The 14,040-nt window shown below is 40.4% G+C and overlaps 2 protein-coding genes across 2 annotated transcripts in view; one reads left to right on the plus strand and one right to left on the minus strand.

Moving 5' to 3' along the window:
- The window catches only part of TGFBRAP1 (transforming growth factor beta receptor associated protein 1), a 32,525-nt gene extending 32,255 nt beyond the window's left edge, over positions 1-270 (minus strand). Inside the window, exon 1 of the mRNA XM_072338848.1 lies at positions 112-270. The gene's annotated coding sequence lies outside the window, so the exon portion shown is untranslated. The remainder of the gene's footprint in view (positions 1-111) is intronic.
- Positions 271-1,032: 762 nt separating this feature from the next.
- On the plus strand, positions 1,033-13,996 carry C1H2orf49 (chromosome 1 C2orf49 homolog). Its single transcript, XM_072338886.1, has 4 exons — positions 1,033-1,204; positions 3,379-3,545; positions 7,432-7,804; positions 10,763-13,996. Exons 1-4 carry the CDS (start codon positions 1,076-1,078, stop codon positions 10,817-10,819), a joined length of 726 nt encoding a protein of 241 aa, XP_072194987.1. The 5' UTR covers positions 1,033-1,075; the 3' UTR covers positions 10,820-13,996.
- Positions 13,997-14,040: the final 44 nt, after the last annotated feature.

A 14,040-nucleotide genomic window follows, 5' to 3' on the forward strand; every position in this document is an offset into this window, starting at 1 on the left:
CGGCTGCCGGGGCCGCTTCAGTGCCGCAGGCGCCTCGCCCCCCGCCCGCTCACAGCCGCAGGCCACAGCCTCAATTCCACGCCCCCCCCACCACCCCGCTTCCTGCGGTACCTGCGAACGCCGGGCGCCGCCACACCAAGAATCAAACCCGCCGTACCGAAGCCTCGCAACGCGGCGCCGGCAGCCAGAGCCAGGGCCGCGCCGGGCCTGAGGCCGCGCTGTCAGCGCCCGAGCCTGCCCGGTGCTCTGCTTCCGGTGCCGCCAAAGGCCCCGCCCGGAGCCAACGTCACCGCTTCCCGCGGGGTAAGCGGGCGGGGCCTACCCGGGTCACACCCGCGCAGGGCGGGGCTGGGGATGCGTGCTGGTGTATTGCTGTCCTTTGGGGGTGTTCGTGAGCCGAGTGGATGTGGCGCTGAGGGATGCGGGCAGTGGGCATGGTGGGGGTGGGCTGCTGTTTGAACTGGGTGATCTGAGTGATCTTTTCTAACGTTGCTTTCACTTGTTCATGAACAGGAGGGACTTTTTACGACATCTGGTAGCAATAGGGCAAGGTGGAATGGCTTTAAACTAAAGGAGAGACTTAGATGAGGTGTCAGGAATTAACTCTTTACTCAGAGGGCGGTGAGGTGCTGGCACAGCTGCCCATAGAAGCTGTGGTGCCCCATCCCTGGAGGGGCTCAAGGCCAGGTTGGATGGGACCCTGGGCAGCTGAGATGGTGGGGAGCAGCCCTGCCCATGGCTGGGGTTGGGGCTGGGTGGGCTGTGAGCTCCCTTCCAACCCAAACTGTTCTGTAGTTTAAGAGGCTTGATATCAGGCATGCAGAAAAAACACAAGTGTAGGACATCAAGGTACCAGTTAAGTACTATTCTATAGCAAAGCTTCTCGATGTAGCAGCATATTATGTTTCTCTACTTCTTTATGCTCAGGAGCAAATCTAAGCGTAACACCGCTATTCACAGCCTACTCGTAGAGCTCATTACGTCACGTGCTTTGCGTCACATCCGCCGTTAGACCCGCCCCCCCCGCGCCCGGCTGCCTTGTGGGAGACCGGAACTGGGCCGCCAGGGGAAGAAGATGGCGGCGCAGAGAGGGGGTCGGGTGGGTGGTGGTAAGGAGGAGCGTGTGTCGGGGCGTTCGGATTCGGAGCTGCTGCTGCACCCGGAACTGCTCTCGGAGGAGTTCCTACTGCTTACGCTGGAGCAGGTGTGCCTGGGTATCGCCCGAATGCGGAGCAGGACGGGGTGGAGGGGGTGGGGTGAAGTGGAAGGTAGCCCTGACCCTTCCTTGGAGGGGGGGAGGCCTTCGGCTATGCGAGTTGTTGTGTCTGTCCCTTTTATTTCCCTGTTGTATTCTGCAGGTAAACTCTTATATCCAAGCTCATACTGGAACAAGTCTCACAGTTTCTCTCTGCTTTCTGGTTTTTGTGTCACTCTTAGCAAGAACGATTCAGGAAAGAAAAAAGAAAGGGTGATTGTGTTCTTTAGGGTGAATATTTGCTTTTAAAAGATGTGCAACCTGTGAGCAATCCGTGTGTTTTCAGAAAGCTGTATTTGAACGCTACTGTAGCTGCTGGAGAGTAATAATCCAAGTTGATACATCTATGAAGCAGCACTTGTGTACGGTAATGTTACTTGTGAAGAGATGGCTTTTTCTCTCTTAAAATTGGTAGATGCATACTATGTAATTAGTGAAGCTAATTTTTAAGTGTACCTAATTGAAAAATCTGAGTTTGAAATTGAGCTACAGCCTATTTTGAATAGGTGAGGTTTCACTGGGTGTAATTTGGAGTTCTTCAAGTTTGAGGGGAGTGAAGCAATAGTCATCGAAGGCTTTTGTGTGTGCTTGCTGAATTTTTGCATAGAGTCATTGAATATACTGAGTTGGAAGTGATCCACCAGGATCACTGAGTCTGACTCTTGGTTCTTGAACATGTATTTTATGTGCACAGGAGTGCACAGATTTTAGGTCCATATTAGAAGTCATAAAACATTATTAAAACCAGTGGTAGCAGAGATCTGACCTGTTACTGATGGTGCCTAGTGCGTATGAAGTCCGTGTTTGTTTTTTTTTTCTCTTAATAACTTTGGTAGGAGGTACCAAAAGCTTGTTTTCACAACCTTGCATATGAGTAGAGAGAAAACTGCTATTCTCTTATAACTGACAGGTACTAGGAATCTTATCACCTTACATGTGGGGAACTGGGGAAGGAGCACTCTCCATCTGGGAGTTTGAACTGCACTGTGCTTCAGTTGCCTGGTTTTTGGAAGTAGTAAAAAGAGCTCCAGTGCTGTAGTTGGATTCAAGGCAGTGCATTTAAGAGTGTGTAAAAATCTCAGTTATTAATACTAGGTCTGTAACTTACTTGTATTACTATTTTCGCTGGGGAAAAAACTGTAGAGTTGGCATAATGATGGTCTGTGGGGATAACCTGTGTGGGGGATGGTACTGAACTGCCCAGTGCTGGTCACAGCTGGGTCCGTTTGCCTGACAGTGGTGAAAACAACACGTCGCACACCAGAACTTAATCAGTAGCATGTGATACTGCTCAGATGTTCTTCACAGTGGGTGGCAGTGTCTAGAGAAGCAAAAGACACAGGGATCATGGCAGATGAATACACAGAGAAAGATGAATCCTGCTTCTCCATGAAAAACTGAAGCTCTTGGGGATGTGACTGGAGAACCACTCTTAAAAAGAGGCACTGCACACAGAGTAGATATGCCTCCGAGTGGGCTCCAACCTGTGGAGAACCAAGATGGGGGCAGGGAATGCTTCAGATAAATCGTCCTATAGAAAAAATCCATACTAGGGCAGTGGAACATGCATAATGAGTAAGGTAATGGCCATTAGACAGAGGCTTCTTTCCTAGTTTCAACTTTTCTTGTTTCCAGTGTGGATTACACTTGACCCTCCTGGTTCTTTTCATGAGTCAGTGGGAAATGCAGGACATGGGGATTAGCACGTAAGGGTTTCTTTTTATGAAAGTTAGCTGTTAGGTTATCTTTTCACTTAACTCCTCTTGTGTGTTCTTCTCTGTCTTCTTTTGTGTCCTCAGTCCCTGATGGCTGCTTCTCTTTGTTAGAGGTATTTGAGCAGAGGTGCTGTGTTCTTTTCTGGTTGCCTGAAGCTTTAGTGTTCAGTGGGTTGTTTTCATTGTTTTCAGAGTTGTCTGGAAATGGCAATCATTGGCACAGGGCAGTTATGGCCTCCCACATAGTTCAACCTTGGAGCGCTCTCACTTTTAGAGCCCAGTGTATTGATCTTAAACTCTACTTCAGAAAGACTTTTGAATGATGACATTTTGCCATTAAATTGTTAGTGCTTTGAATTTGTCGTAATAACAGTTGTTTGTTTGTTTTTTTTCCCCTGTTCCCCACAGAAGAATATATTGGTCAGAAATGACGTAAAGATGGACAAAGATGGGCTCACGGATCTCTATATTCAACATGCCATTCCCCTGCCTCAGCGTGACTTACCAAAAAGTAGATGGGGGAAAATGATGGAAAAGAAAAGACAGCAAAATGAGCCTAAAAGTGAGAATAAAAGGTAATTTAACATTCAGTGGGATAAGTTGGAGAACTTAAAAAAAAAAATAAATCATTTAGTTTGCTCTTTATCAGTCTGATTATTACAGCTTGTACAGGTTTTGAATGTTGTTACAGTTTATAAAGAATGCTGTTAGATCTTTGTCAGAAATGTTAGATTCTGCTACTGTGATACTGGGAAAAAGGGAAATAATCTTTTTTTTTATGTCACCTAGATGTTATTTATGGTATCTTGCTTTTTATGGGTATGTTTCAAAATGCTTTCTAAAGAAAAGAAAAATAAAGAGAAAGTAGATTATTTCCTTCGTCTTTTAAGATGAATCATGTTAATGGCGTTAAAGACAGGTATACCAGAAGCATATTTAACTATGACTGCTCACTGAACAGAATTGGTCTGCTGAGTCAGGAGAGTGTGCTGCAGCAGTTTTATGTGTCCAGTTCAAAATGAGCATCATGTTCCTGAAAGAACTATTCTGCCTTACATTTAAAACCATTGTTTATATCTGATCAGAAAGCAAAATCTTCTCAGGAGATTGTTTAACTAATTTTCTTTTTCTCCCCCCAGCCTTTGCCTGTCCAAGACTTTAACTTAGATGTGATATGTATGGGTGGGAGTTTGATTTAATTCTATCAATAAATGCTAAAGGAAAGGTGGACATAAATTCTCACAGTATGTTTTTGTAGTGTTACAGCTTGTTAAATTCATGAGTCTGCTTTATCCTTACCAAGGTTTCTAATAAGGAAGAGCTAGACAAATTCTGGCAAGTGAATATATATTATTTTCTAAACCAATGGCTAGGATACTAAATTGTCTTTTGGTATTTTTTCCTTTTTTACACTCCCTCCCCCCACAGCGTGCATAAAAGGTCTGTTTGTAGCTTGGTCTATGTGTAATTTGAAGATAAAAGCGTGAAGTGGCGTCTCAAATAGCAAGACACTGTTGGTGTGCTAAAATAGGTGGAAAAGAATTTTTTTTATCAAAGCAGTGAAGATAGCAGCCTGGGTGTTTTTGGGAGAAGGAGGCCGTGCTTATTTTTAGATGGGAGCAATGGCTTCTTCCTCATGTCTTATGTAGAGTAAGTTTAGGCACTATTATTTCAGTACACTAAAACTAGTTTAGTATTTTCTGGGAAAATAATCTGTGAAAGTAGCTTTGTTTAATCTATCGGTCTGCTTTTCTTTACTAATGGCCATTAGTACTTAACATCTAGATTTCCAAGCTTAATCTTTTGCTTTGATATTAGACATTAAGATTTTCTGGCAGTTGCTACTTTTGCTTGAATTGTGTCTTTCTTACTTGAAAATATATTGGCAAAGCACTACCTAGAATAGTTAAGCAGATTTTACTGCTACTGTTACTAATTTCAGGGAACTGGAAGCAGATAATAGAATATCAGCACTTAAGGTAAATAAAAGCTGCCCAGAGAAAGCTTCAGTTCTGCTGTATACATGGCAAGAATCAAGAAAGTCCAGTCACCTTTTTGTTTGGTACGAGATGTAGGATAGGCTTTTTCTCATAGTTACGTTCATTGCTTAAGGAGAATTGATATGATGTGCCAAGTAGACCTTGGCATTCTTGGTTTTAAATACAAAACAAAATTCCTAGATATTCTGAGGCTGTAAGTTAAGTGTAAGTCGAATATACTAACTAAATGTGCTGCTAGCTCAATTTGAAACTCAGATAAGCTGACTAAATAACAGGAGCTTTCAGTTGCATTCTTCTGTGGAAAGTAGTGCTTTTCGTAGTGTGCTAGGGTTAATATGGGGCTTGAGGATTTGATCAGCAGAGCTCAGTGTGTGTGTTTGCATATCTCTAGATGTGGTGAATGGGAGGCCAAAACATTAATAATTTCAACTGAAACTTAATAATATGTTGAATTTAGTTATCCTGATGGTGATGACGCATCCTAGAAGATTTTCTGTTTATCAGCTGAGCTGCAGTATCATGTTGTATCCCAATAACATAATCAGATATCACAGCTTTTACGCCTTATTTCTACAACTTTAAAATTCAGTTTAGAAACAGTAACAATCCTGCTAGAATTGCAGTTAGTTCCTGACTTACCAGTCTTCAAGCTTAAATAATGCAAAAATGCCAAACACAATTCAGTAGGGAAGATGCTTTTAAGTTAAGAAAGGTGACCGAAAAAGGTAAAACATCCCATATTTCACGTAGTTTGTAGCAAATTCTTGGACAAAATCAAATTGAGCAAAAAAGTACCGTGTTTCATTTTTGAAGTATACATCAGCTTTTTAGACTTGAGTGAAATCAGGCTCCTTAATTTAACAGATGAGTTAACTGCTGCTGCTGTTTCAGTGAAACCTTATCTGTGGGTAGTTAATGCTCCCAGCCTTGGAAGCTAATCATGTTCCTTAGAAGCTCTCCTAGAAACCACATTTAGAATGGATAGCACATTTAGCAGAGTTATGTCTGATCTCTTGACAAATGTACCAAATGAAATTAAGGTCTCTCTTTGTGTCAGTTCTGGGAACCTGATGAATAGAAAAAGAGGAGGATTGTGTGATGTGTATCGTTGTGAAGACATAGTAATGTAGAAGCAAATCTAGAGATTTGGGCTTTGAGACCCTGAACTGTTACTCCTTTCTTTCCTTTTTTAAGAAACTGCTGGTCATGGTAGAAATTATACAAGAGATGTATAATTTCTTATTTTGATGTGAGATTGATCCATAGGTACCGATCCAACGTTTCAAATCAAACAAGTCTCTCCTGGCTTCTTTTAAAGTCTGTTGAGATTTCTAATGTTGATATTGTCAAAGGTACAAACTCATGAATGTATTCCATTGCTGAAAATGCTGTAGTTCAAGCTTTATTCTTCTGTGTAATGTGAGATGACCGAACATTAAGTGCGTACTGAAAACTGAAGCTTCTACATAGGGACATTATAACTTAATAGTATTGTTTGTGCTTTTTGTAATTTGTTAGATATGCACAGTTTATCTTTGCTGGTCTAAACCAATGCGTTTTTACATCTCTAAATTTCTGTACAGGTAGAGTTAGTATGATAGAATTGTGGGTTGTTGGCTTTTTTGCCTGTCAGGATGTTTTCTGATATTAACTACAGTTTTGATATTAGTTTGATAGTATTTCTTTTCCTTAAATTAGTTTTTACTGAATTGGGCAGCTCTGGCTAGATGTGGACTTAAGGACACATATGTTTCAAAAGGCATTAAGTAAGCTTAGGGTTCAACAATTTATTTCAAAAAGATGTATGCTTTTTTTTTTCTTAATGGTTTTGTTCTTTATCTCATAGGGTTTTTTTTGTTTTGCTTTTATTTTGTCTGTCTTAACACTGATAATGAACAATTGAGGAATCAGAAAAATTTATAAGTATCAGAATGTTAAAGCCTGTTCTTGTAAGATGGCTCACGCTTTCTCAAATACCTTTTGAGGCATTACTTAACACGTATCCTTGTTATTCTGAAATAGCTACAGTGGTATAGGGGTACACCGTTACAATGTACTACTGTAGTTGTCTACCTAGGAAGTTTCTCACACAACTCTCTTTGACCTCCTTTGTGTTCTATCCCCTCCCCCTCTGTTCCTTTCTATTTTAGAAGTAGTTCCTATTGCTAGTATTTGATAGAATCACAAAATGGCTTGGGTTGGAAGGGGCCTCAAGGATCATTAAGCTCCAACCCCCTGCCGAGGGGGCTGCCAGCCTCCACATTTAATACTAGACTAGGCTGCCCAGGGCCCCATCCAACCTGGCCTTGAATTTAAAGTAACTAAGTGTTTAAGATCAGTATTTTGGGATGCATCGTTACTTTAGGCCAGATGCTTTCATTTTTACTGCTCTTGTCTTGGGTCTGCTATTTTTGAAACATCTGACTTGTGTTTCTGATAATTTTCCAATTTGCGTTTACAGTGTTACAGCGGTGGAAGGATTAAGGAAACGGCCATTAATTGTTTTTGATGGCAGTTCAACAAGCACAAGCATAAAGGTGAAGAAGACAGAGAATGGAGCTACTGATCGGCTAAAACCTCCCCCAGCTGGAAGCATCGCTAATACTGTCAGGAGATTATCGGCTCCTTCAAATGCCTCAACATACATTTCAGCCTCCAGTTTACCAATGGACGCTAAGCTGGAAGTGAGGAATAATGAGGCAAAGCAGAACAATATTTCAAAGACTAATAGCAGTGTATTGGTTAGTCTGAAGACACACCCTTTATCTTCAGTAGCGGGAACTACTGTTGTGAAGTTAAAGAGATCTGTTCCAAAAGATGAATCTGATTTGCCGGTATGTATGGTCAATGTCTTGTTTCAGTTTATCAAAACTTGAAGAATCTAAAGGTAGCCCCTTGCAAAAGCTTCCAAGGTTATATTATATAATGGTAGAAGATTTACAAGCAGGCAAAGGAGTAACTGATTTGGGAGAGGTGGAAGGAAAAGGAAATGAAGTTCTTGTTTATGGGAAGCTTCTGTATAACAGTATGGAAGAGGTTTAGACTAGACATAAGAAAGAACTTTTTCTGTCAGACAGTAGTCAGGCACTGGTGTGGCTGCCCAGGGAGGTGGTGGAGTCACCGTCCCTGGCAGTGTTCAAGAGGCGTCTGGATGAGGACCTATGAGATATAGTTTAGTGGTTTGTTGTAGCAACGGTAATGGGAGGATGGTTGGAGTAGATGATCTTGTAGGTCTTTTCCTACCTTGTGATTCTATGATTCTAAGAGACAGTTATGTAGAAAGCGTGCATGTCTTTGTAAAATGAATAGGTAATATGTAAGGCGTTGCTGATGATAGAGTTGAACAAAGCAAACAAAATAACTATATTGTAAGTATTACAGAATGGCATGAACATGCTGGTCTGTTTTTTGTAGTTGGGAAGAGAAAAGTGTAATGACAACATTTGTAAAAATCACACTTGAATGACTGAGTAGGACAAGCTTTAATTTTTCAGAGTGAAGGAGGAGATGTTGCAGGAACTGAAGTGAGATGCTACAAGCTGTGGAGTGTATCCTTAGAGGAAGAAGGCCATCTGTTTTAAATCTCACATAGGAATTGGCAAGTGAGAGGCAGGAATTAGAGATGAAAATCTGGAGAGTTGCCTAGATTGTGGGATGAGAACAACAAACCATATTAGTTGAGTGAGAAGTCAGAAATTGAGTGTTCATTTTGAGCTTTGGTGGTCTCAGTTGGGTACCTGATCTCCTGAAAGATGTTGAGATCTTGAAGGAAAGGCCTCTGTTCTGGAGTAAGCGACTGAGCTGTTAATCGTAAAGGTAAAAGTTACCTTGATTCTGAATGTTAGATTTATCTGCAAAGAATTTAGAAGTAGAGAACAGATCTGTGCTATGGGTGGAGCAGAATGAAGCTAATATGCTGAAGAGATAAGCTGAGAGAAGAACTAAGGCAGGGTATGTGACTTCAGAAGGGCATATTTTTGAAAATGTAAGGATTGGCGCTGAACATGGCTGTAAGTTGGAGAGGAAGATGCAGCAGTAGTCTTTTATTTTGGTGTAACTGTTATCAGTCTAAGAGCCTGTTGGTGAGCAAGGAGCAAAGCGAAATAACAGGCCAGTACCACATTGAGATGTGCTTCAAGTTAGGGATAAGTCTTCTGTTTGTGTCGTATCGCTTCGTGATGCAAACAAATTAATGCAAGGGATTTTTCTGTCCATATGTTTAAATTGTTATGTGAAGGAATTCAGGAAATATATTTGCTGCATAATTTGATAAGTTCCATTAGACTTCTGTTAAATATGAGTACGTAAACACACTGCTGTCACCTCTTCTTTGGCCACAATAACCCCAGGCAACTCTGCAGGCTTGGGGCAGAGTGGCTGGATGACTGTGTATTAGAAATGGACCTCGGTGTACTGGTAAGTGCTTGTCTGAACGTGAACCACTAGTGTAACTAGGAAGGCCAAAGTCATCCTGGCTTGTATCAGAATTAGTGTTGCCAGCAGGAACAGGGAAGTGATCATCCCTCTGTACTCAGTCCTGGTGAGGCTGCATCTCTAGTACTGTATTTAGTTTTGGGCCCATCACTATAAGAAAGAATCAAGACCCTGAAGTGTGTATGGAGAGAGGTGTTAGGGGGCCTGGAGCACAGGCCTTGTGAGGAGTGGCTGAGGGAAGCGGGATTCTTTAGTCTGGAGAAGTGGGCTCAAGGGAGACCTTACTGCTCTCTACAACAACCTGAAGGGATGTTGTGAGGTGGGAGTCATGCTCTTCTCCCTTGTAACTAGTGATAAGACTAGAAGGAATGGCCTCAAGTTGTACCAGCAGAAATTCAGGTTGGACTTCAGGAAATACTTCTTCTCCAGGAGTGTAATCAGGCACTGGGATGAGCTGCCCAGGGAAGTGGTGGGATCACCATCCCTGGAGGTGTTCAAGAAATGTTTAGATGTTGTACTAAGGGACACGATATAGTGGGGCCTATTGATGATAGGTAGATGGTCTAATTATCTACAACCTCTCAGGGTTTGACATTTGTTACAGCTGTAAACTCTTAAGAAGAGAGATCTCTGGATCATGCCAAAACTAGTGTGTTTCAGGATGTTCTGAATAAATCGCTGTCTTTACTCTCCTTGCTAGAACAGTTAAAACTGTAATTTCTCAGACTTCTTTCTTCTTTTAGGTGGTGGTATTTGTTTCACCGATTAAATCTCCAGTTTTTCTACTTTAGAGTTAATGTCTTCTTGTTTCTTGAGAGGAGCAGCCCTTGAAAGATGAATTCATCTCAGGCTTTGGCAATTACTTTGTGCTCTTAGGCAGATTGTTACAAAGGAGAACATGCTTCTTTTCCTGATGTTTACTATTTGACAGAAGCGAATTGATTTTCTATTTTTGTGTTGATTTATTTCCCCTTTTATAAAATCATATATTCTTACATGTTTTAAGATGGCAGTTTGAAGTAACTTCAGATGTGTGTTTTAAAGCTCTAATTTGTACCTGTTACTAAGATGCGTAATTTTCCAAACGAGGTATTTTTTGCATAATTAATTTAAGGATTAAGGAAAAGCAGAAGATGTACATGATTTGCATGCAGTTAAATTCATTGGTTTTAGTTCAGTCTCCTCTGGAGGAACTGCGATATTGACTTTTTCCACAAGATGGCAGTAGAAAGCTGCTTAAGTAACAAAAAACTGAGTACATTGATAATTAGTGCTAATTTTACACGTTGCAGGTTAATCACTAATGTTTACTTAGTGCAACACGTCTAAGAATACTTGTGTATTTTCTTCTTTTCCAGAATGACATAAAGCCTACAGAAGCAAAAAAGAAAATCCAGCATGTTACATGGCCGTGAAGCTGCTAGTGGTGCTCAAAACATAAATGTTACTTCCATATTTTCAAACAGATAAGTCATATTTGAGCAGTTTAGGTACACTTCTTTTTAAAACTCACGGGGATTCAGATTGCTGTGAAGTTTTAACACATTTAACAGTTCCCTGTTCTAAATCTGAAGTCATTATCACCAGTCACCTTAAGAGCATCTACTGTTTTAAACCAAGTAATTTATTTTCTCTTTAAAAGATGGTAATATTACGATATACTAAACCCTCTGCTTTTGTTTATCAAGATTATTATAGTTCATCTCCTGCACATCCCTACAGGTCACACGCATAAATGCTCTTTCTTGTTTTATTTGGTTTTCAGTAAGATTGGCTTTTTGTTCCAGTTCTGGGTAAGTAGTTAAAATAGTTATTGAGATTCAAAGGGATCCCATGAGTGTTCTTAATTACAAAAAAGATAATTAATTTAGATGAAAAAAAACTGACCATTCTGCTAATAAGGTAGTTTGAGTCAACTTTGTTTCCTTTTTGTTGTATAGAATATGAGTGTAGAATTCACAGTGCAAGTTAGGTTGGTAATAAGAGATGAACTATTCAACAGCATTACTTCAAATTGAAGTTTCTCTTACTGACTTATGAAATAAATGCACAGATGGTAGTATGATATTAAACTGTCTGATAGGAGTCTTTGAGAGGAAGTAGTGAATGGATTAGTGCCATGTTGTCTTATACACAAAGGTATATTTTACGCGTGCGAAAGTATAAAAATGTGCCGATGTAGCAAATACGCTTGTTTTCCTGGTTACAATCATACTGATAAAATGTGGGGAAAGCTGATGGAATGCATGCCAATGCTTTCTCAACTTACTAACAGTTGGAGATGGATAAATCAGGAAGACAAAAGAAGTACCTTGAGAGCATTAGTGTATGTCGTTGCACAATTTTCTCCCTAACTCTTTTATTCCTTTTCCTTCCCGTGGTTGTTTAAGGTGAATGCTGGTTTTCTGTGGAACTTGATGTTTCATCTGGATCAATTGAGAGTGCTCTTATAAGACAGGAATCAAGTTGATGGCAACTTTTTAATTAAATCTCTGTGGCTCAGGGTGAAGCCCATCTAGATCCATTTTAGATATGGATGGTAAATAACAATAATGCTTCCAGACTTAGTATCCACTTCTGAATCCACTTAACTCACTAAAAGAAGCTGTCAGTAGTGATCTGAGAACTTGTTTACATTTTTTTTTTAGATTGGTTAGTGTTAAAACCAAAACCTGTAGCTTAATTCAGTACTGACAGTTCTCCATTCACTGTTACGACAAAAAAGGCACTTCTTGAATGCTGTAAAATGGTAAGAATGTGTGTGTTTTGAAATTGTGTGCTGTTTCCCTTTTACTAAACACTTGTGCATTTTTTTTGTACTTGAGTACAGCAAACTTTAACGTAATGTACATTTTGTATGTAAAGAGTTGTCTTTTAAGTAGCCTTATCCTATTTAAATAAATTCAATTAAAAGCAAACTAAGCAGTTCTGGCTCGTTTTTATGAAGCAATTAGGCCACTTCATTCTATACAGTTATATTTCAGTGGACTTCAAGTGACTAGACTTGAAGCTTACACTGTAGAAGGCTCAGTAGTTTTGCTGGAATTTTAGCAGCAGTTAGTACCATGTGAAGTGCTGATCCTTTCACTAATGTAACTGAGAGGAGTTCTGTTTTGTAGGTGGCTTCTTCTTAGTGAATTAGAGCCTAGATTTTATTTTGTCGTAGTTCCAGTTGCTAGAAGAGTGTGTGTGCTAATGTGTGTTAAGGAGTGATTTGCAGAACTGTACTGGAATGGTATCCTGGTGCTGTTAGTGCATGGTCATAGTCATCTTTAAAGCTAAAATGCTTTCCAGCCTTGCCATGTCTCACCTACCTTTCCTTAAAGCCAGGCCCATTCTATTTTCTGTAGTAATATATGGGGATTCAAGGTGCAAGCCATGCTTTTCTCACTTTCCTGCACTGCTTCCCTGGATAATAGCAATCCTTCTCTTAGCAAAGTACTAGAGCAGAGCTGCAGAGTGCTGGGGATTGCCAGGACCCCAGAGGAGAGTAATTGAGGTAGGTGGTCTCGTGCTTTGGAAGGTATGAATATAAAAAGGACTTTTGTCTGTTCTTTACTGCAACCTTAATTGTAGAAGGAAATGACAGAAGGACAGATTGTAGTAATTATTTAATGAGATTGGATTGGCAGGGTATGCACTTCAAAAATGTTGGATAGCAAAGTTTTTCAAATTATACAGTAAACTACATCTGATCCAAAACATCTATTGATCTGATTGAAATACTGAGAGAGGGAATGGTCTATGACTGCTTTATGCTTGGTATTATGAAAAAAAACAACCCTTAAATTCAAGAGTTGTGGTAAGAATTAGAAGCAAACTTGCCTTGCACAGATACAGAGTAAGTACAGGCCTAATTCTGCTTTCCACATCTGAAGATCATAGAATCACAGAATGGTTTGGGTTGGAAGGACCCTTAAAGACCCTGCAATTTCAAACTCCTGCTATGAACAGGGACATCTTCCTTCAGATCAGGTTACCTGTGGCTCCGTCCAGCCTGGCCTTGAACACCTCCACCTCAAACAGAGTTTCTCTGTGCAGTCTCTTCAGTGCTTCACCACCCTCATAGGAAAGAAATATTCCTGCTGGAAGAGTGGTGTTACTTTCCTCCTCTTCTGTGATATAAATTCCATGCAAAAGGTATACTGTGTTTGTACTTTGAATAACATGGCTATGTTCCTTGAAGTGTGCTTTGGGAAGATGGTTCTCATCCAATGACTTGTTTCCTTTTAATTTTATTGCCTTTGTAGCAGATATATAGCAGAAATGATGCTATAGGAGAGGATGTTACGTATTGCAATACAATAATAAAATGAAAGCAAATCCTAATGTAGAAGTTAAACTTATGACTTTCATGAAGTTCAATGTTGTTTTAGTTGTTTGCTTGGTTGCTGAAAAGAGTATTTTGATTTTGAGTTTAAAGCCAATGGACATGCCTTAATCAGCTGAAATCGAACCAATATTTTCACACAGTTTAGTTTTGCTAACAACTCTCCCAGTGACTGCGGTTAGTAGAAGACTGATGTATCAGCAAGGCCTGTGTGAGGATTGTTTAGTGCCACAATGTCCTAGCAAGTTGGGTGTGCAAAAAAGGTTTGTGTTTGTATGGCTCTTACGTTGTGTTTTGTATGAGTGT

The sequence above is a fragment of the Excalfactoria chinensis genome, chromosome 1, assembly GCF_039878825.1.
Source record: "Excalfactoria chinensis isolate bCotChi1 chromosome 1, bCotChi1.hap2, whole genome shotgun sequence".
NCBI lineage: Eukaryota > Metazoa > Chordata > Aves > Galliformes > Phasianidae > Excalfactoria > Excalfactoria chinensis.